The 21,750-nt window shown below is 45.8% G+C and overlaps 1 protein-coding gene across 1 annotated transcript in view; it reads left to right on the forward strand.

The window, feature by feature from the left end:
* The first annotated feature begins 1,265 nt into the window (after positions 1 to 1,265).
* PIGU (phosphatidylinositol glycan anchor biosynthesis class U) overlaps positions 1,266 to 21,750 on the forward strand; it is a 43,824-nt gene continuing 23,339 nt past the window's right edge. Inside the window, exons 1-9 of the mRNA XM_077832391.1 lie at positions 1,266 to 1,445; positions 5,201 to 5,265; positions 7,908 to 7,967; positions 9,354 to 9,416; positions 11,360 to 11,469; positions 13,552 to 13,652; positions 16,343 to 16,440; positions 19,438 to 19,592; positions 20,844 to 20,987. Coding sequence (XP_077688517.1) covers positions 1,316 to 1,445; positions 5,201 to 5,265; positions 7,908 to 7,967; positions 9,354 to 9,416; positions 11,360 to 11,469; positions 13,552 to 13,652; positions 16,343 to 16,440; positions 19,438 to 19,592; positions 20,844 to 20,987 — 926 coding nt within the window. The 5' untranslated portion in view covers positions 1,266 to 1,315. The remainder of the gene's footprint in view (positions 1,446 to 5,200; positions 5,266 to 7,907; positions 7,968 to 9,353; positions 9,417 to 11,359; positions 11,470 to 13,551; positions 13,653 to 16,342; positions 16,441 to 19,437; positions 19,593 to 20,843; positions 20,988 to 21,750) is intronic.

Raw genomic sequence — 21,750 nt, forward strand, 5'->3', positions numbered from 1 at the left:
TCAGGGGGTTCCTGGTGCTGCCCCCGCCCTAAGAGCCAGCTCCACAGCTTGCCAGCTCCCATTGATCAGGAACCACAGCCAATGGGAGCTGCGGGGGCGCCGCCTGCGGGCCAAGGGCAGGGCGCAGAGCCTCCCTGACAGCCCCTGGGCCTAGGAGCCAGAGGACGTCGCCACTTCCAGGAGCCACCTCAGGTAAGTGCCACCTGGAGCCCGCCCCGCACCACAAACCCCCGCTCGCACTCCAACTCCCTCCTGGAGCCTGCACCCCAACTGCCTACCTGAGACCCCTCCCACACCCAAACTCCCTCCCAGAGCCCACACCCCCTCCTGCAACCCCTCATGCACCCCAACCACCTGCCCCAGCCTAGAACCCCCTCCTGCACTTTGAACCCCTCATCTCTGGCCCCACACCAGAGCCAGCACCCCTGCCCCAGCCCTGAGCCCCCTCCTTTGCCCTAAATGTCTCATCCCCCTCCCCACCGCAGAGCCTGCACCCCCAGCCAGAGCCCTCACCCCCCCCCCCCCCATCCCAATCTCCTGCTCCAGCCCAGAGCCCCCTCCTATACCCTGATCCTCTTATTTCTGGTCCTACCCCAGAGCCTGCATCCCCAGCCGGAGCCCTCGTCTCCTCCCGTTCCTCTGCCCCAGCCCCGTGAAAATGAGCAAGTGAGTGAAGGTAGGGGAAAGTGAGCGACAGAGGGATAGGGCGAGCAGGGGGAGGGACCTTGGAGACGGGACGGGGGCTCAGGGCAGGGGTTGGGGCAATGGTGTTTGGTTTTCTGCAAACAGAAAGTTGGCAACCCTACTGAGAGTGCTTCATCCAGAGAGGGGGAGCAGTGGTTGTGGCCATGGCAGAGGGGAGAGCCACCCACCAGGCTGCTGCAATGAGAAGCCAGGAAGAGGGCTAGAAGAGAGCAGAACCATGGGTAGACCCCTCCATGGATACGAAATGTGTATCTACATCCGATCTGCAAGCACAGTCCACAGATAGAGTTGCAGGGCTCTAACCAGGGGCACTCTCCCTGGAAGCCCCTTGAGGCTGAAGGGCTCCTCTCTGCCCTAAGTGTTGCAACCGCACTCAGCAGGGATTGGAAGCAGCTGGTCTGGGGACCCACCCACTAATTCGCATCCCTCCTAGGCTTGTCCCATTGCACTGCCCGTAGCTTGAGCGATGTCTCGGGAAGCGGAAGGCGACTGAGTAGCAGAGGATCTTGGGAGTTGTAGTCTTTTGTACGAGACTGATCCATAGGCGCCCCGCTCCTTAGCCCAAGCTGGGAACTACAACCCGCGCCGAGGTCGTTGTTCCCCCGCTAAGATGGCAGCTCCCTTGGTGCTGGGGATTGTGGTGGCCGTCACGCTCCGTGCCGTGCTGTATCGCTCCAGCCTGGCCGGGTTCATCTCCGAGCGGGTCGAGGTGGCGTCCCCTTTAAACGCCTGGAAGCGAGGTGAGACCTGCGGGGTAGCAGCCCCCCTCCTCCCTCCGGCGGAGCACCGCCCCCCCTCACCCCCGGCCCCGGGGGAGCACCGCCCCGGCCCCCCCCGCCCCCCTCCTTCCCCCGGCCCCGGGGGAGCACCGCCCCGGCCCCCCCCGCCCCCCTCCTTCCCCCGGCCCCGGGGGAGCACCGCCCCGGCCCCCCCCGCCCCCTCCTTCCCCCGGCCCCGGGGGAGCACCGCCCCGGACCCCCACCTCCCCCCCGGCCCCGGGGGAGCACCGCCCCGCGCCCCCCCCCCCGCACCCCTCCTTCCCCCGGCCCCGGGGGAGTACCGCCCCGGACCCTCTCCTCCCCCCCGGCCCCGGGGGAGCACCGCCCCGCGCCCCCCCCCGCACCCCTCCTTCCCCCGGCCCCGGGGGAGCACCGCCCCGCGCCCCCCCCCCGCACCCCTCCTTCCCCCGGCCCCGGGGGAGCACCGCCCCGCGCCCCCCCCCGCACCCCTCCTTCCCCCGGCCCCAGGGGAGCACCGCCCCGGACCCTCTCCTCCCCCCCGGCCCCGGGGGAGCAGCCCCCCAGCACCCGGCACCGCCCCGGGCTGGATGAATGGGCTGCGAGAGGCTGCCCCGGCCGGAGGCGAGCCCTGCAGGGCCGAGAGCCTCGCTGACAGGAGTGTCGGTTAACACTCGGTCCCGAGCGTGCAGCGCTTTGCAGACAAGCAGCGTGACAGGTCCCTGCCAGCAGGACTTCCTGGGCCGGGGGCTTTGGGGCTAAGCTGCGAGGGGCTAGAGCCCTGCAAGATGCGGCTCTCTCGAGCTGGAAACCGGCGCGTGTGTTTGTCGCTGGGTGCAAACCCTGGGCGTGAGAGTAGAGACGGGATCAAAGTACCCCCTGTAGGCAGGAGGCCGAGGCTCTTTGCAGAAGCCCTTGGACTGGAGCTGGCAGTCGCGGGGGTGGGGGGAGACAAGAAATCTCAGAGTAATTTCACTGTTTCTGGTTCTTCTTATAAAACCCGATTCAGTGGCCAAAAGAGGCTTGATGCCATCTCTTCTTTTCTGGTCTGGAACAGCTTGTGAGCCCCACCCCAGAATAGGCCTGTGTTTAGAGAGTTCTCCTGGAGGTGGGAGACCCTGTTCAAGTCTTTTCTCTCTCTTTGGCTACAGGGAGGGGAGGCAAATTGAACCTGGGTCTCCCACATCCCACTAGGCTTAAAGTGATAAGGTGGGCAGCACCACCACCTCCTGCTATTTTGTGTGGTGCATGATAGGTGCCTAACTCAGGGAAAGCCTATATTACAAAATTAAGTTGATTTAAGTTACATTGACATATGGTCACCCTGGGCTGACAGCCGGAGCCTGGGGTGATGTAAACAACACAGTGTCTACGCTGATGCTGCATCGACCTCACTACGTTGACCTAAGCACTATGCCTCTTGCGGAGGTGGAGTTATTAGGTTGGTGTAGTGGGTGACCCACATCAGTGGGAGCAACGTTGTAGCATAGACGCTTACAGAGTTGTTGACCTAACTCTACAGTGTCGGCCACGGCTTGTTCTCGGAAGAAACGGCTTAGACACCTAAGCCGCCTGACTCCAGGAGAGAGGTTCCTAGTTGTGGATCACTAGCAGAAAGAGGTAGCTAACTCTGGCTGAGAGAGGAGAGTTTTAGTATATGCCCCTCTTCTTGTCCTCTTCCATTGGCTAGCCAAGGTGGGAAGCCACAAAGCTTGCTGGCTTTTATGGATTGCATTCTATAGGTGCCTGTCTCTTCCCATTCGGAGCCTAGGTGCCTAACTCGGGCTTTGTGGATCCCACTGTTGTTCCAGTGGTTTTCTAGGTGCCTGAAAGTTAGGCGCACAACTCTCAGCATTGCAACACTTAAGTCCCTTTGTGGATCTGAGCCCATATTCTTCAAGATTTTACAACTAGTAGATTTCATCCTCACGCCTATTTTTTATTCATATATTGGAAGAGTAAAACAAGCTTTCCTAGCTGGCTTTTTAACATTGAATGAAATAACCTTTGAACTAAACGAGTTGAATGATCTGAAATGAAGAAAATAGTCTCTGTACCTGTGGAAGAGACCAATGCTATCCAAAGCTGGTTTAGCACTTCACCAAACTGGTTCCAGGTGCTTGGCCAGTGACTTCCACCAGTTCAGTGGTTTGACTTTCTTTAAAGCATCAGCAGCAATCATGTACATCTTAACATTATTTTTCTTTAATTTTAAGAGTACAGTAAGTTTAGGCCTTAACAAGTTGTCTTAACTTCATATTTAATTTTAAATTGCTTTATTTTTCAAAGCAAAAATATATTTACTTTTCTATAAAAAAGTCAGTTTTTTAATTACTAATTTTTTTTTTTCATCCACCATGTCCTGAGCCCAGTATGGAGGTCATTGAGAGCACAGGAGAGACCGTCTCAATTCCAGTGCCCATGTTGCAGCATCCCTGAGCTGCAATTATAAGGAAGGTTGTACTCAGCTCCATGCTGGAGCATGCTCAGTGCAGATGGAGTCTTTGAGAAATTTAACTGTGAAGCTCTAGCAAGTCCTTACTGAACATGTGTGATCTATGATCTTTCAAAGGCTTATAACTTGGCCAAACTTTCACTGGTTCAACAAAAGACACATCCCTGACACTAAAGCTCTGCTGCCAAATTTCAAGACCGTGCACTAAAGCATGGGGATAAGAACAGCCACACTGAGTCAGTCCAGTGATCCATCTAGCCCAGTATCCTGTCTTCTAAAAGTGGCCAGTGCCAGACGCTTTAGAGAGAATGAACAGAATAGGGCCATTTTGAGTGATTCCGTCCCCTCTCATCCAGTCCCAGCTTCTGCAAGTTGGAGGTGTAGGGACACCCGGAAAATGGGATTTCATCCTTGATTATCTTTGCTAATAGCCATTGATAAGAACACAGAGTTTCTCAAAGAAAAGGTCGCCAGAATTTTTTAATGTGGGCAAAACTACATATTTTTTTCAGAAGCCCCATTCTTGGAAACAGCTGAACCATTTTAGCTGAAATTTCCTTAAAACATTCAGCCTGAGGTATGCACCTATTAAGGAAAATTTCAGCCTGAATGCTTGAAGTTTGTCTGAATTGTAAGCAACTGGAAACAGGGTCTTATAATTGGAAGTGGTGGGCAGCCTTAAAAATAGGCAGTGCTACCAGCCCCACCTATAATAATTATTAATATAATTTTTTTGTATTGTGTGCATCTGGTTCAGGACTGTAAAAGTGACTTTCAAGGCTGTCCCATGTCTCTCTAGCCAAACACAGTAGTTCCATTCAAAATGTAGTTTCCCTTCAAGATGTGCAACTTACTAATGGCTTGATGCCTGCTTAGGGAATGGAAGCTTTTATCAGCATGGACTAGGTATTAGTTTTGTGGGTGTGGCTGTTATTTCAGAAGAAATGTAATGTGAGAAAATCAGAGACAGTAGCATGCCTTATCAATCAGACACATGAGAATTCTGTGTACAGTTAATTGAAAAACATTCCAACTGTAATATTTTTCACTGCCTGAAACAAATCATTACATCATAGCAGGTGGTGTCAGTTTTGACAAATTTGCATGGTAGAAATAAACCAGAAAACACCTAATTCTAGTTGCTCTGTCAGTTTTGTATGATTTTGTGTGATCTGTTCAGACAGAGATTCATTTTGAAATTCTTATGATCACAGATATTTTAAAAGCTATAATTCTGCCATTTGTGAGATTTGCTATATCTCCAGTCCACAGAATCCTAACGTGGATATCTTGTGTGTTTCAGTTGTTGAAGGGCTAGCTTTGCTGGATTTGGGTGTCTCACCCTATTCTGGAGATGTCTTCCATGAAGTAAGTGAACGTGTTTCATTTTTCTAGGATAATAATTCATATTATTTTATCTTATATACGTGCACAGTGCCTTTAAATGTCCAGCTATGTGTGTGTGTACTACTGTGTGAATTTCAAAAAATAAATAACTTGATTTATAAACTTCAGAATCATGTAGTTGTCTGTGTAACAAATATATGCATTGAGTAGCCCTGCTACAAAGTACCGTTCATGACAGCACAGCTGGCTGCTGCAAAATTGATTGACATTGTAACTGGTGATTATTACTGCATATGCAAAATTAAGACCAGGGGACTTCATTAGCTGCAAATATTCTGTTCACATGCAAATTTTCCTAGTAGAAAAGAGATCATAGAAATGCAGATATCGGTGTTATTGGCAGTCTGAACAGAATTGTTCTGGACAGAATTATTTTCATTTTCTAAACATAATGCACTAGTGTATCAAGATAAGAAACAAACATCAGGTTATGACTCAATTCACAGGCGTCATCAACATATCGGTGTTGGGTTATCCGTGATCATGCATGTGCTGTGTGTCATCCAGGCTAGCACTAGTAACACTGGTACGGTTATTGGGTGGTGTGCTCCTGCATGTCCCTCCTATATTTTGCAGTAATATCAATGCCACCTTTGACATCCTGGTGCTCTTCCTGCTCCTCCATGTGAGGGCCTTTATCCTTCAAGCACTTATGCATGAAAGGAAAGTGATCAGGAACAGCCAGCATGGATTCACCAAGGGAAGGTCATGCCTGACTAATCTAATCGCCTTTTATCATGAGATTACTGGTTCTGTGGATGAAGGGAAAGCAGTGGATGTATTGTTTCTTGACTTTAGCAAAGCTTTTGACACGGTCTCCCACAGTATTCTTGTCAGCAAGTTAAGGAAGTATGGGCTGGATGAATGCACTATAGGGTGGGTAGAAAGCTGGCTAGATTGTCGGGCTCAACGGGTAGTGATCAATGGCTCCATGTCTAGTTGGCAGCCGGTGTCAAGTGGAGTGCCCCAGGGGTCGGTCCTGGGGCCGGTTTTGTTCAATATCTTCATAAATGATCTGGAGGATGGTGTGGATTGCACTCTCAGCAAATTTGCGGACGATACTAAACTGGGAGGAGTGGTAGATACGCTGGAGGGGAGGGATAGGATACAGAAGGACCTAGACAAATTGGAGGATTGGGCCAAAAGAAATCTGATGAGGTTCAATAAGGATAAGTGCAGGGTCCTGCACTTAGGACGGAAGAATCCAATGCACCGCTACAGACTAGGGACCGAATGGCTAGGCAGCAGTTCTGCGGAAAAGGACCTAGGGGTGACAGTGGACGAGAAGCTGGATATGAGTCAGCAGTGTGCCCTTGTTGCCAAGAAGGCCAATGGCATTTTGGGATGTATACGTAGGGGCATAGCGAGCAGATCGAGGGACGTGATCGTCCCCCTCTATTCGACATTGGTGAGGCCTCATCTGGAGTACTGTGTTCAGTTTTGGGCCCCACACTACAAGAAGGATGTGGATAAATTGGAGAGAGTCCAGCGAAGGGCAACAAAAATGATTAGGGGTCTAGAACACATGACTTATGAGGAGAGGCTGAGGGAGCTGGGATTGTTTAGCCTGCAGAAGAGAAGAATGAGGGGGGATTTGATAGCTGCTTTCAACTACCTGAAAGGGGGTTCCAAAGAGGATGGCTCTAGACTGTTCTCAATGGTAGCAGATGACAGAACGAGGAGTAATGGCTTCAAGTTGCAGTGGGGGAGGTTTAGATTGGATATTAGGAAAAACTTTTTCACTAAGAGGGTGGTGAAACACTGGAATGCGTTGCCTAGGGAGGTGGTGGAATCTCCTTCCTTGGAAGTTTTTAAGGTCAGGCTTGACAAAGCCCTGGCTGGGATGATTTAACTGGGAATTGGTCCTGCTTCGAGCAGGGGGTTGGACTAGATGACCTTCAGGGGTCCCTTCCAACCCTGATATTCTATGATTCTATGAGAAAATTTGTTCACATGGGTAGTTGTATGTGGACATTGCAGCTGGGAGGTATGATTCCTAGCATGGGCAGACAGACTCACGCTAGCTCAGCTCGAGCTAACATGCTAAACATAGCATTGTAGATGTTGTGGCATGGGCAGCAGCTTGAGCTAGCTGCTTGAACTTGGACCAGTGGATTGGGTGGGCTTGGATGCGGGCAGCTAGTCTGAGCTGCCACCTACGCAACAACATCCACGCTGCTATTTTTAGCATGCTAGCTCAGGGTGAGCTAGCGCAAGTCTGTCTACCCATGCTGGGAATCACACATCCCAGCTGCAGTGTATATACATCAGCAAAGCTCATATGCATAAAAGTGTAAATGCTTGCAAGATCAAGGCTATGGTCAGCTGGAGGAGAAGGGTTCAGAAATAAACCTGTGGTGCCAGCATCAGTGTAGTGACACCCTATAAACTGATTAATTCATTGCCTTCTTGGGGCAAACATTTTCTTTCCTTTTCAATGGCCTGATTTTGTGAATGCTACTGAGTATAGCTCTTAATGTTGTGAATAGTCTCAGTGAAGTAATTCGTACTTCTCATGGTACTAAGAGTTTGCAGGCTTGGGGCCTGAGTTTGTAGGGGATTGATAAAATTTGACTGTGTCTTTCTCTTTCACTCTCTCTTAGACCCCGTTAATAATATACTTGTTTCATTTCCTGATTGAATATTCTGAATTGGTGTTCATGGTAAGTGTTGCTTCAATCTTATTTTAAAAAACAAAATAACCTGTTCCAGGAATGCCCTTCTTTTTAAAAGCAAAAATATATTTAATTTTTTTAAATTATTGATTTTTATCCACCAAATCCTAAGCCCAGTTGAGGGATCATTGAGATCAGTGAAGTGTTGAGAGTGCGCAGTTCCCACAGCTTCCATTCACGTCAGTGAGAATTAAGGGCAATCAGCAGCTTTGTGGATTAGGCCCCTAATGAGCCCAAGAGCTATTTAGAAAGAAAGACATGTCTATACATAAGCATGCTCAGTTTGCACCTCCCTCTCCCTCCAAATACTAATCTTAATTAGAACTTCCTGCCTGGATAAATATCAAGGGGAAAAACAGGGACTTGACACAAACCCCCTAACGCTAACCTGAAAAGGTAGGGGAGGGAGAGTTTTGTGCCCTATAGCAGTGGTTTTCAACATTTTTTCATTTGCAGATCCCTAAAAAATTTCAAATGGAGGTTTGGATCCCTTTGGAAATTTTAGATATGGTCTGCAGACTCCCAGGTTGAAAACCACTGTCCTAAATAAATAGGGTACAAACTCTGGTTTTCCACTGCAAGTGACTTTTAGTGAAGTATGTAGAGATTATACTTTCAAATTGTGGGCTTCTTATAGAAATCAATGGCAATGCTCTGGGGAGTTTAGTGGGAGTAGGAGCAGGTTCTGTCTGAGCACATTAGAGTTAAAAACACTCATGTGTAACGGTAAATTATTTTGTCTATTCCATAATACAAATAAACAAAAATCACCCAGCTGATTGCATCTGTTCTCTGCAGCTCTGGTGACAAAGGCAATCTAGCACCTCTCACAAGGGCTAAAAATTGATTTTAACACAAGTATGGCAACCATTTCAAATTATTTGCTATGAGCCCTAGACAATTGATACTGTTATCTGGTGAGCAGTGGGTCAATTCAGGAGGCTGCTCTTCTGGTTCATTGGTGAACGTGTTCTTAGCCATATGTGCAGTGTCTAACATGCTGTCTCTGCTGTGGCTAGATCAGCGGTTCTGTAACTCTCTTATCTTTTGGGCCACTTGATGAGAGACCTCCTATTTTGTGAACAATTTCTCCTCTTCCAGTCCCCCACTTCTTGCTTCTCAAAATATTCACTTCTCTGTACCCACCAGGAAGGGCTTAAAGAAACACTACTACTTCATTGGCCATAGCTTAAGACCCGCAGGGCTAGAATCTGCAGAGATGTTTCCATCTCACACCCTGAACTATTACCAATAGTAACTATGGTGAATGTTCAATTCAGAGTATTGGTGCAATATGGCATGTGGTGGTTGCATTTGCTACTGTTTTCCTTGTTTGAGTGACCAGTCAGTCTTTGCTTGCTTTCCTTTCTTTAGATAACTGATGTGCTAACTGCTGTTGCCCTCTACTTGGCCGTCCAGGACTTCAACAAAGTTGTGGTAAGCAGACTTGCAGAATCTGCCGATCTTTGTTCTCTCGACCAGTGCAAGTGTATTTCATTAAATGAAAATGTGAAGCAAGTCCAGGTCTACTCAGACAATGCGCTTATCAATATCTGCTGTTTAGTAATAGCTACGAAATCCGCAAAAAGGTCAGCAAACATGGATGCAGAATGTGGATGAGTCTCCATGGACCCTGTTAACTTCTGCTGTTACATGTGTTTCATGAGGGTGGCTTCTAAGCATGATGTAGGTATTGTGGTGTTACTCAAGTTAACGTAATGGCTGTGCACTCATAGTTTTAATGATTTTCTCTCACATGCATACCTCCTTTCATCTGAAAGGATCTTCAAGCATTTGAGAAACTGATATTGAAAGTATACCTTGGGATCAGGTCAACCATAAGTGAAATGCAGCCTCTTCTGGGGTGAAACATGGCAGCTGGATGACCATACACAGTGATGGGATACAACAGTTTAAGACAGGAATTGAGGACTCCTTTTCAGTTGTAGTGAGAATTTTAGGTGTGCAAAACTAATTACTGCTGTAGGGATTTGGCAGGACAGTGGAGCTCTCAGTCTTAGGCCTGTTCCCACTACAGCTTTTAACCAGTTACTCACATGGTTGGCTTTGTCTCCACACGCAGCATGGTTAATTTACAGACCAAAAAGTACCTAACAGTAACTATAAGGTTTATCAGCTGTAAAGAAGGTTGTAGTTTGAGTTCACATAATCCAGAATGGTGGAGGACCGATAATTCTGCTGCACTGGGCAAGAAATCTGACACCAGAGTGATTTAATCCCTATCATTCCCCTCAGAATATTAATATATGGAATTTGAAGCTAGTGGCTCTCCCTGAGGAAGGTGTGTTTTCTTTCATAAATAACTTAATTGAGGCAATCTTTGCAAATAGGAGACTCTGTGTCTGTAACGGCAGCACAGTGTTCCCTAGTATCATGCTGGGACATTGATTCATTACCAATTTAAAGGAAGGGTACTACCATTTTCTGCAGCACCTATGTGTTCATTGGAGGTCTCTCATCTAAGCAGGGACCTGGCCTAACCTTGCTTAGCTTGGGAGAGCTGAAGAAATAATAGCACAAGGTGATATGGTTCCTGGTGTCTAAAAATCCTCACCAGTACAGCAGTTCTTCAGACTCTCTGTAGGAAGTTTCAGTAGATTTACAGATCACCTTCTTCACTTCTCTGGAGAACATATATTTTTAGTGGGGGAGATATGAAATATATTTTGGGTGCCCAGAGGAGATCTCTGACAGATGCTCTGAAGCAACGGGCATACACAAAGATGCACAATCCTGAGTATAGCATAGTGAATGGCTTTGTTTGTGTAGAACTTAGATGTTACATTGGGGGTTTTGTAAAGTTCACCATTCTTTGGTGACAATGCAGGCTTTAGAGAGTGCACGAAAGCTGCCATGTTGCATTTGAAAACACACTGGGCATTCAAAATGTACATCGAAATGACTCTTAATAACTGATTCAATAACTCCCTCATTGCACACGCAAATCGAGCAAATATCACTATTATTGTTACTTAGGGCAACAAAATAAACTAAACTGGAAGCTATTTTGGAACTATGAGCTGAAAAAGCATTAGGAAATTGTCCAGGAAGTGCGAACACTTTGTTTTTATTTGAGCTCCTATATCTCCCCAGTGCCTCTTCTGATTTCCCTGACTTGACAGAAAAATCCAAGTCTGGCATTCAATCATGTCTCTGCAATTTCAAGCAGAATGGTTTGGGTCAGGCAAAGTCAGTAGGGAGGGGAGTCAAAATTGGGCTTGTTAAGCATACCTTTGTCCTAAGTATCAGGTGACTAGCATCTCTACATAGACATCATGGTGATGGACATGGTTGAAGACTCTAGATAGATACAGTGTATTTCCATGTCTGACAGCTTTCGGTCATTCTCTCTTGTTCAGTTTAAAAAACAGAAACTTCTAATAGAACTGGATCGGTATGCATCAGATGTGGCTGAACTCATCCGGACCCCGATGGAAATGCACTACATCCCCCTCAAGGTAGCACTGTTGTAAGTATTGCTTCTTGTAAGCAGATGCAAGAAACTTAGATTCCAAATCATCCCATGTTTTAATTTTTCTATGTAGGGGTTTCAGCATTTTAGTTAAGTATTCTCTTTAGTTGCTTTCTCTTTCTAGGTACACAGAAAAAATGTGCCAAGCACTGTATCTCCATAGTCGAGCAACAGACCGCTAATGCTTCTCCAAATTTGTTTCACATAGTAAAATAAATTTTTTCAACCCCTTTCTATTGGGGTTGACAATGTACAGTCTCTAATATGGAGAGATTGTAGTGTCTCTGTTTAGGTTTCTGTTAAAAGCCCAATTTTTCCCATCTTCTAACTTCTTCAAAACTAAACCAGTGCATCCAAAATGTCTGTTGTGTTCCCCTTCCAGAAGAGAGCTTTTTTTTTTTTTTTTGTGAAAGTTTAGGGGTAATTGGGCAAGGTATTCCCAGGACATGACTGTTTTGAAAACCCAGAAATTATTTTTAAGGGTCTGGGGTACTCGGTTTTCACCTAGTCATTTTTAATAACATTCCTCTGAGACATTATAAAAAACCCCATTATTCAGACCACATGCTCTAAGTTTTTGGAGTAAGTAAAGCTCTAACTAAAACACAGTATAGGAGGCAGGTACTTAAAATGAAAAGAAACAAATCTATCTTTCTTGATCTGAATAAATCAGATAAACCTGGAGTCTGGAATTAATCAAAAGGGATCTGCCTCTTGGCTTTCCCTTACCATTGATGTCCTTTGATCAGAAGAAGGTTTTTCATAAAAGAAACATTAATGATTCTTTCCTGTCCTGATATGAATTGTATAGGTCAGTAAACCACCAACTCCCCCAGGGTGAGAAAGCTGAAACTTTCCTCTTTTTTTTCTTAACAAGGTAGACTATTTCTCCTTTTTATTACACTTGGTGCACAATATCACAAAGGAATACTGGAACTGCATCTTAGCATCACCTGCTGCATGTAATATCTCTCTGGTATTTGAAGTAGCCATTAACTTCAGGCCTATGAAAAGGCCAACCTTGTACTGTGAGAACCCAGTAGTATGATAAATATTCATAGGAGAGAACAGCTGGCAAATCATAATCCCCTCTCCTGTCTCCAAGGACTGACTTGTTACAATGGAGGTTGGTTGATCTGCTGTCTTGTTTATTGAATCAATAAACTATCAGAGCGTTTCTTTGCTCCTTGGAGCCCAGATAAATTAGACCGCTGCATCATTCATTTCAAATTTTCAGAGAGGAGCTGGTATCTTTAAAATATGGTTACATTCTGAAGAGTGACTCTCAAAGAGCATTGTGGGGTTCTGTGTTTGCTATCTCTCAGTGATTACAGCTCAGATGTGCTCAGTTTACAAGTAAAAATTTTAAACTGCTGGCCCTGCAGAGTTACCCTGGGATCTGAGCATCAGCCTGGGTTCTCTGCTTCTTGCACATCCCACCTGCAATAAAGGTTTGTCAGATCAAATTAGGCCCTGCTGGGCACCTATGCAGTCACATTGCCTTCAGTGGGGTTGCACAGGTGTAACGGACTTGGACATAGGAAACAGTTCTGTTTATGCACAAGAAGGAATAGAATCCATCTTGCTGTCTGTTTAGCCGTGTTGGCTCCTTAGGGCTGACAGGAGTAAAAAATGCAGCAGGAACTTATTTCAGTCACTAAAGTCAGCATATGTGACTTCGAATACAAAGGGGGAGCAGACCAGCTGAGTAACGAGGGCCATTTTTATTTGATCACGTTTCAGAACAGAATTGCATTTTAAATGAGCTCTTTTCCTTCTGCCATCTCCTACTTCCCACTCTACTCTCCCACAATCACCCCATCCTTCGCCATGACATGAAGTCCTGTTTACATACAAGTGCAGCATCTGATTTTGCACCATTTGAAAGGCATCAGTTCAGCTGCATCCCTTTGAGGTTGAGAGGAAACCATACAATGTAAACGTTTTAAATAATCAAAAAGAAACAACACATCGTTTCCATTTTCCTTTGATATTTCTCCCTTTGCTTTGGTATTTTTCTTTTTTTTTTTCTTTTTTGTTTAACGGCATGAGTGTAATTGAGTTTTTATTCTTTTTCAGTTATCTCTTAAATCCGTACACAGTGATGTCTTGTGTTGCAAAGTCCACCTGTGCCATCAACAATACTGTCATTGCATTCTTCATTTTGGCTACAATAAAAGGTAATGCACTGGGACAATCTTGCCCCGGCTCACATCTTTCTATAAATATTCGAACTGTGAGCTATTGGAAATGCAGTTAATACTAGACACATCACAGACTGGGTCAAGGCAATGTCAAAGGTCTGCTTTGAATCACTGAAGCAAAAGGCAAATGCATAGTTAAGTACAAGGTCTGTCATCCCAATATGTGTAAAAGTCTCTGGTCTTGTGAGGTGTGTCTACACTACACGCTCAGCTCAGGCTCGGACTCACGTTTGAGCTGAAGCCATCCTTCCATCCACACAGACGCACACAGTCTGAATCGGGTCAGCAAGGACTTGGGACCCTGGGTCCTAACACCCTGGTAGGTGTGGGAGGGTCAGAGCCCGAGTCCTGCAGTGACTCGAGTCCAACCCCTGTCATTTTGCAGTGTGGACACAGCTCAAGCCACAGTCCCCAGTCAAAAGGTCTGCATGGTGCACTGTGGACCCATTGGAACAGCTATTAGATTCAAGTCCAGCAATTGCAGTTATTTACAATCAGTGTGGCCGCTCGAGCGCAGCCTGGGAAATGAGTCCACAAGCCTGGATCTCAGTGACACAAGTTCACAATGCAGTGAAGACGTTCCCTAAATATTGATTGATTCTTATGGCTGGTGCCCTCTCTTGGACAACTTTGATTATTTTTCTATTTAGAAACCAGTCTGCCTCTGTCTTTTATATTTTGGGGAGGAGGTGGGGCACTGTTACTTCCCTTTTTTTTTCTTCTTCTTCTTCTTAAGGATATTTGCATGAGAGTTCACCTGTTTCTATTGTTTAACTCTCACCTGCAATCATAACCTTGTTTGATATCGGCAAATTGTGGTGTTACAGACATCTGTAGCTTCAGAGGAGAGAGAAGCAGCAGGAGCAAATGAACTCTAAGGTAGCTGCCAGCCTAGTGTAATCTATTCTATATCTTCTACTATTTAAAAAAATTAGGGACACTGGCATAATGTTCCTTTAATCTCATAGTTAAAGCTAAATTTCTCTTTCTAGTCTAAGTCAGCATCAGCAGAGCATCTGGGCGGCTCTGTAATATTCGCATCAGAAGATAGGGATTTTTCTAGTGGCCCAGACCAATGGTCAGTCTATTCTGTTATCTTGTGTCCAATAGTGGATGCCTCAGAGGAAGAAGGGACAAACTTCAGAATAAACAATTACAAGCTAATATACCTGTAAGGGAGGGTTCTTCCTACACCCCTATTTGGTTAGTGGTTGGACTATGCCATTGAAGCAGGAGCGTTTATATTTGAAACTACATTTGCAAAAATAAGTGAACAAGATCCACTTTGGTGTATTGCTCTATAATTGTTCACCTACTTAGTGATACACAAAGTCGAATAATTCCCAGTGAGCTGCTCTATAGCAGTGTTTCCCAACGACTGGTCCATGGACTGACGCCAGTCCTTCAGAGCTCCCTGACATATTTTAGAAAGACAACAAGCCAGTCCCCAGTATCAAAAGGTTAAGAAACACTGCTCTGTAGTAATTGTCCCATGTGCTTGTTTCCTGAATCAGTATGTGGCAACCTCTAGTGTTGAAAGTGTGTTCAGGGGGAGACCCAGATTATGGGTAAAAGATTTTCTTGGAAGTTTTTGATATAACAATAGATTTCTGCATAGCAAGCCTTTGCACATAGATATCTCTAATCTAATACTCGCTGAAGCAGAGGACATGTAGGTTTCTGTCTAGGAGAATGTAGTTGTGAAAGGGAGAGGATTCTTCATTTTAGAAATCCGAGTGAAGGGTCTGTGCTGCTCATTCTCTTAAAGAGGATGGAAGTGAAGGAGAGAAGCTTATTTCTGTTTGTGATGCGGAGTGAACTAGTGTGATAGACTGGTTAGCCCTTTGGACTGAGCCACGACTCCTGCTTTCCAGTCCTTTCTTTGCCACTATCTTTGAACAAATTAATTAGGCCAAAATGTTCAGAAGTAGCTCCTGGTCAGGGGTGCTTTCTTTTATTGGTGTCCAACTGGAGATGCCTTGGGCCTGATCTGAGCACCCACAATTTCAGTTGAAGTTGATGAGCAGTGCAGGTACTCAGCAGTTAGCTCAGCCCAAAGGTGTCTGAAATTGGGCAACCAAAAATGTAGGCATTCAAAATTAGAGGTCACTTTTAACATTTTTAATTCAGCTCTGTGCCTAAATTTCCACATCTGTAAAATAGGGCTAATGCTACTTCCCTACCCTGACTTGTGAGGCTCAAGTAATGTTTGCAGAGCATTCTGAGACATTCCAGTGAAAACGGGCTCTCAAGTGCACAGTGTTAGTAAAACAGCTGCTTCATGCAGAAATGACTCCAGACTACACATTCTCCCACATAAATAGTGACTGACCTCTATGTATGAGACTTGGGTTATATGAATCTCTCTAGGTAGATTATAGGGATATAAACCACTTGCATCAATTATTGTTTCGTGCTATTGGCTGTTTGTCAGAGCCATTCTTCTTGTCTCAATGTCCCTGAAATACAGAGAGGGACAAGCTCCAGAACATGCTGAAATAGTTATTTTTACCCCTTCTAATTGGTTGTGATGTTCCGATGATCACAGCTGGTACTGTGTAGTACTTCCTCCAATTTGAGCAGTGACTCGATATTTAAAGGACTCTTTGAATATGACCCTCTTTAGGATCATGGTTTGTTAACTGAGGTTTGTTTGTTCCCTGCAGGTAGTAACCTCCTCAGTGCTATATTCCTGGCTTTAGCAACATATCAGTCATTGTATCCTCTCACCTTGTTTGCACCAGCATTGCTGTATCTTCTACAGGTAAATAGTCTCTTAAGAGTAACTGTATTGGCTGTAACCTCTGACATCCTATGCAGGGCCAATTCCTATCAGCCAGCAATGGTGGTCCTGTGTCTAGGTGGAGGGAGGAGATGGTTGCTGTGAGATTCAATGGCCAGTTCTCAAAATCTGGAAGGAAAAAAAAAATCTCATCCTTCCCCAGGCCAGTGGAGATTTAACATCTTGCAGGAGTCACATGGATAGGAGGAGGAAAGCAGAAACTCATTTACTCCCTGCCTGCAAATTTGCAGGCAGTTCTCCGTACTGAAACACAAAGCTGTGTTTGGTGTTACGTGACCACCAAAGAGAATTTTGGAGCAGCAAAGTTTCTTCTATAGTGACTCTGCCTCAGTGCCATGAGGTATAGTGACAGTCCTTTTGCCTGAATTATCCAGGCCCAACAATGCACTGCAAAAGGCAGTGATAATGTCTAACGTGCCCCACAGTGCCAGGCATACACTTGCGGTACTTGCAAACATCTGCTTTCCCCAGCCTCATTCCTCCTCCATTAACAGAATGTTGATCAGATTGCACCAGGGATTCTGAAGAAGATGGTATCCTTAATTATTCATGGATGCCCAAAGTACTGCAAGATGAACACTGAGCCGCAAAGCAGATTAATTCATCAATAGGCCAAGAGCCACCTTCCCAAGCCTGGAAAGGGGTATTAAAGCGAAGGCAACTCTTTGGTAATGATGTAAAAGAAAATGCATGCTGATAGCTATTGCAGAGAGCACAAAGCTGTGGAATAGAGAGGATGATGTAAAGAGACTATTCATGTTCACTGGAAGAAATGATAATTCACTGGAAATGGGTGTCTCCCTACTAATCTAATCTGTTTCTCTAGGTCAGGGGCAGGCAAACTTTTTGGCCTTACGGCCGCATCAGGTTTTGGAAATTGTATGGAGGGCTGGTCCGCAAACAGCCAGGCGTGGCCTGGCCCCCCCTCCCCCTCCCGAGACTCCTGCCCCATCCACACACACACACCCCACCCGCTCCCTGTCCCCTGACTGCCCCCACCCTTGACTGCCCCATGCCTCCCCATCCAACCCCTCCTCTCATTCCTGACTGCCACCCCCCCCCCCGGAACCCCTGACCCATCCACACACACACACCCCACCCGCTCCCTGTCCCCTGACTGCCCCCACTGCCCCATCCAACCCTTCCTCTCATTCCTGACTACCCCCATTCAACCCCCCTGTTCCCTGACCGCCCCAACCCCATCCACACCCATGCCCCCTGACCACCCCCCTGAACTCCCCTGCCCTCTATTCAACCCCCCCTGCCCCCTTACCGTGCTGCCTGGAGCACCGGTGGCTGGTGACGCAGCTGCACCAGGACAGGCAGCAGCCAGCCACGAACTGCGCAGCACAGAGCACCGGCTCAGGCCACGGCTCTGCAGCTGCACTGTCCCAGGAGCTCACAGCCCCGCCGCCCAGAGCATTGCGCCGGCAGCGCAGTGAGCTGAGGCTGCGCGGGGTGGGGCGGGGCTAGTCTCCCGGGCCGGGCAGGAGGGTCCTGCAGGCCACAGTTTGCCCACCTCTGCTCTAGGTGCTCCTACCGTACCCATCACCATGGTATTCAGTATCTCCCTTTCCTTTCCCTTTGTCTGGGGTTTCAGGTGGCTTTATACCTGTCTTAAGTCTTCTGCTGATGTTGTGAGACGTGACTTGACCAAGAGCCTAAATCATAAAGGGCCATATGGAAACTGATCAGTTGCTCATTTCATCTAGCTGGGAAAGCAAGGGGATGCTCCAAGGAAAGACTTCGGATGCTAGTGAAAGGACTCTTACCCAGCATCTGTACAGAGATTTATCAGTAGTGTCTGAAAAAATCTTGCCAGGTCCCAGATGACTGTCCGTCATACTTTTCTACTGACATGACTCCCTCTGTGATTTTACAGTGGATGTTCATTACAGATTTCCCTGAAGCCCATTTTCAATTTCTTTAACTCTGAAAGAAAATGGAGAAGAGTCACTTACAGACTCTTCCTCCTTCCCCCGTGTAAATGTCTTTCATTTTTCTCCAAAACATCCAGAAAATTTCATTGTTGTTTTAAATCTTTGCTGTAATGGAGCATCTACAAAGTCAAAACTATTTGTTAAATCTGAAAAGAGACCCTGCTGTTCTTTGGGGAGCAGTGAGTTCCCTGCATATGGTCCCAGTTATGCACTTCTCTTTATTTTAAGCAAAACATCTGCATGGCAGTGGCAGAGCATAAGCGTAGTGTTTCCAGAGATGGTTACCTGGGATGATACGCGAACATCTAATGACTTTGGGTTTATAAGGGGACTTTCAAAAGCATTCAGAGCTGCCAAAGGATGTTCTGTTTATCAGGATTTCTTGTTGAACTTTACAAACCTCACAAGGGAGGCAGTGCAGAATTAAATGGGTGCTCTCCTGCACTTTCTGTCTATCCTGCCAAGAAGTCTGTGTAAATTGGCTTGAGATGTTCCGGAAAGTTTTCTGATGTTAAATCTGCCATGGTTCAGAGGAACAGAGCACCCTTCCATCAGAGCCCTTTACAGCCATGAGTCAGAATAGCCTCTCAGGACCCTGGCAAGGCATGTACAGTACAAATGTGGGTGCCAAATGGCAAAGCAGCTTCACTGATTTAGAGCTGCTGAATTCTGGTAGAGCTTCTGTCAGAGGTGACCCAGATTTCCAAACCTGGTGTGCCTGCTTGGCTGCAGTTACCAAAATTCTGCACATACATCAGGGAATCACACACACCACATGGTCCCTTATGGTTACTTGAATGCGAAATTACCTGACTTTTCAGGCACAGTTCTGAAAGTACTAGGCAGAGTGTGTGATTTGATTGGCCAAGGCAGAGCACACTGGAGCAGAGTGTGCTGAATGCTGCTACTCCCATTGTAGCAGGGCCAGTATTTGCTGCTTTCTGTCAGCAGGGCAGGTCTTGTTAATAGAAAGCCACAGGATGTCCTCTTATTTTCCTTGTTTGTGTTTTGTTTCCAGAGTCAGTTCATACCAGTGAAACTGAAAAGCAAAGGCTTCTGGTTGTACACCACGCAATATGCAGCGCTGTATCTCTGTAGCTTGGTGGTGATTGTCTGCCTTTCGTTCTTCCTCCTCAACTCCTGGGACTTTATCCCATCTGTGTATGGTTTCATGTAAGTAGTTGTAATTTGTTTTCTGGGAATGCCCATATTATGATAGGCATTATTCATGCATACCAGAGACCCATTCCCTGTCCCAAAGAGCTTTCAGTCTCAGGAAAAATGTACCAGCAATGCAGGGGAAACAAACACACACACTAAGAACAAAAATATATAACCCAAGTTCCATTAAACCATCACAGCAAGAACTAAAGCAGTGGCACTTAACTAGGGGTACGTGTACCCCTGAGTGTACAGCGGTCTTCAAAGGGGACGTCATCTCATCTAGATATTTGCCTAATTTTACAACAGGCTACATAAAAAGCCCTAGCAAAGTCAGTTCAAACTAAAATTTCATACAGACAGTGACTTGTTTATACTGCTCTATGTACTATACACTGAAATATAAGTACAATATTTATATTCCAGTTGATTTATTTTATCATTATATGGTAAAAATGAGAGTAAACAATTTTTCAGTAACCGTGTGCTGTGACACTTTTGTATTTTGTTGTCTGATTTTTGTAAGCAAGTAGTTTTTAAGTGAGGTGAAACTTGGGGTACACAAGACAAATCAGACTCCTGCAAGGGGTACAGTCGTCTGGAAAGGTTGAGAGCCACTGAACTAGAGAAGACTAACTAGGTGGAGAGAAGGTACTGAGTTTCTTCAGTCTCCCTTTAATTAACTAGAAGTTTCTTGGCATGTGCTTTGGATTAGCCAAATTGACCAGTAGGTGTCACTGTTGGTGGACTCCACAGGAGTAAAGCTGTAAGTGTGTTTAACTGTATAAAATGGCCTTAAAGAGACATTAAGGAAAAAGTTAGATGATGACGTTTAAATATCTTGGGGATCATAGATGTTCAATAAGTGGATACAGCCTTTTTCTTGTACACTCTGCCTCAATTTCATGTTTCAGAGTAACAGCCGTGTTAGTCTGTATTCGCAAAAAGAAAAGGAGTCCTTGTGGCACCTTAGAGACTAACCAATTTATTTGAGCATGAGAGTTTTGTACTGCTGCGATGAACTTTCTCCGACTAGTTAAAGATGCAACTAGTGCTGACAGTTAGAAGGACTGACGCCAATTATGGAGGGTGATTTCCCTCCCTGAGTTTTCTCCCCTTTGGTTTCCTCACAATGCGTTGTTAGACATAGCACCCCACCACCACGTCTCCTTCCAGTGGCACACAATGATTCAGTAATTTCATAGAAGCAAGTAATACCAACTGTTTTAAAATGTTACCTTGATTTTTCTCTTTAAATTTCAGCCTTTCCGTTCCAGATCTGACTCCCAACATTGGCCTCTTCTGGTACTTCTTTGCAGAGATGTTTGAACACTTCAGTCTGTTCTTCGTGTGTGTATTTCAGATCAATGTCTTCTTCTACACCATTCCTTTAGCAGTAAAGCTAAAGTAAGTGTATTTATTTGCTATCCCTTTTGTCTCTGTGATCTGCCAACCTAAGGAGTCGCTACTATTCTGTCTCTGTTGGCAGGAGTGGGAATGATAGAGGCTTTCTCTTCTTGATATACTTCCTACACCAAAAATGATTTCGGCCCACAAAGCCCGCTGTTATGTTACTGTCCAGTAAAGACCCGTGTAGGTCAGTGTCGGACATCTGGAGCTGTGAAATGAAAAAGAGCAGAATTAGGTTTTATATCAGCTCTTTCCTTCTCACTTCCTAAAGTGATGGTGCTCTTCTCTCAAAGAGGGAAGGGTGTTAAGTCTTTGGTGTACTGAAAATGTACCTCATATCCTTTAAGAACCCTGCATATCCTTTAAGAACCTTTTTACTTGTTCCCTAGAATAGTGGGATGCAGCCTTTTCTGTAGAGAAGCACATTGCTTCATGTAACACTGGGATGTACAAGATACTCAAACATTCCAGGGAGGTAATACTGCAGAATGGTTAGAGCAAGGGACTGGTTGCCAGGACTTCATGGATTCTGTTCCTGGCTCTGAATCAGCTCTGTGGCCTGGAACAATTTTGCTACCTCGTCCCGTGCCTTAGTTTCCCCACTGATAAAATGGGGATAATAATATACCACCTTCAAGGCAGAAGCTGTGTGCGGCTCAGTCCATTAATGTTTGTAAAGTGCTTTCATGAAATGCTCTGTGCAAGGACAAGATCGTCTTAATACCTAGTTTTCTGAAGAAGGTGCTGCCCTCGTTGCCTG

This window comes from Eretmochelys imbricata, chromosome 13 (genome assembly GCF_965152235.1).
Source record: "Eretmochelys imbricata isolate rEreImb1 chromosome 13, rEreImb1.hap1, whole genome shotgun sequence".
NCBI lineage: Eukaryota > Metazoa > Chordata > Testudines > Cheloniidae > Eretmochelys > Eretmochelys imbricata.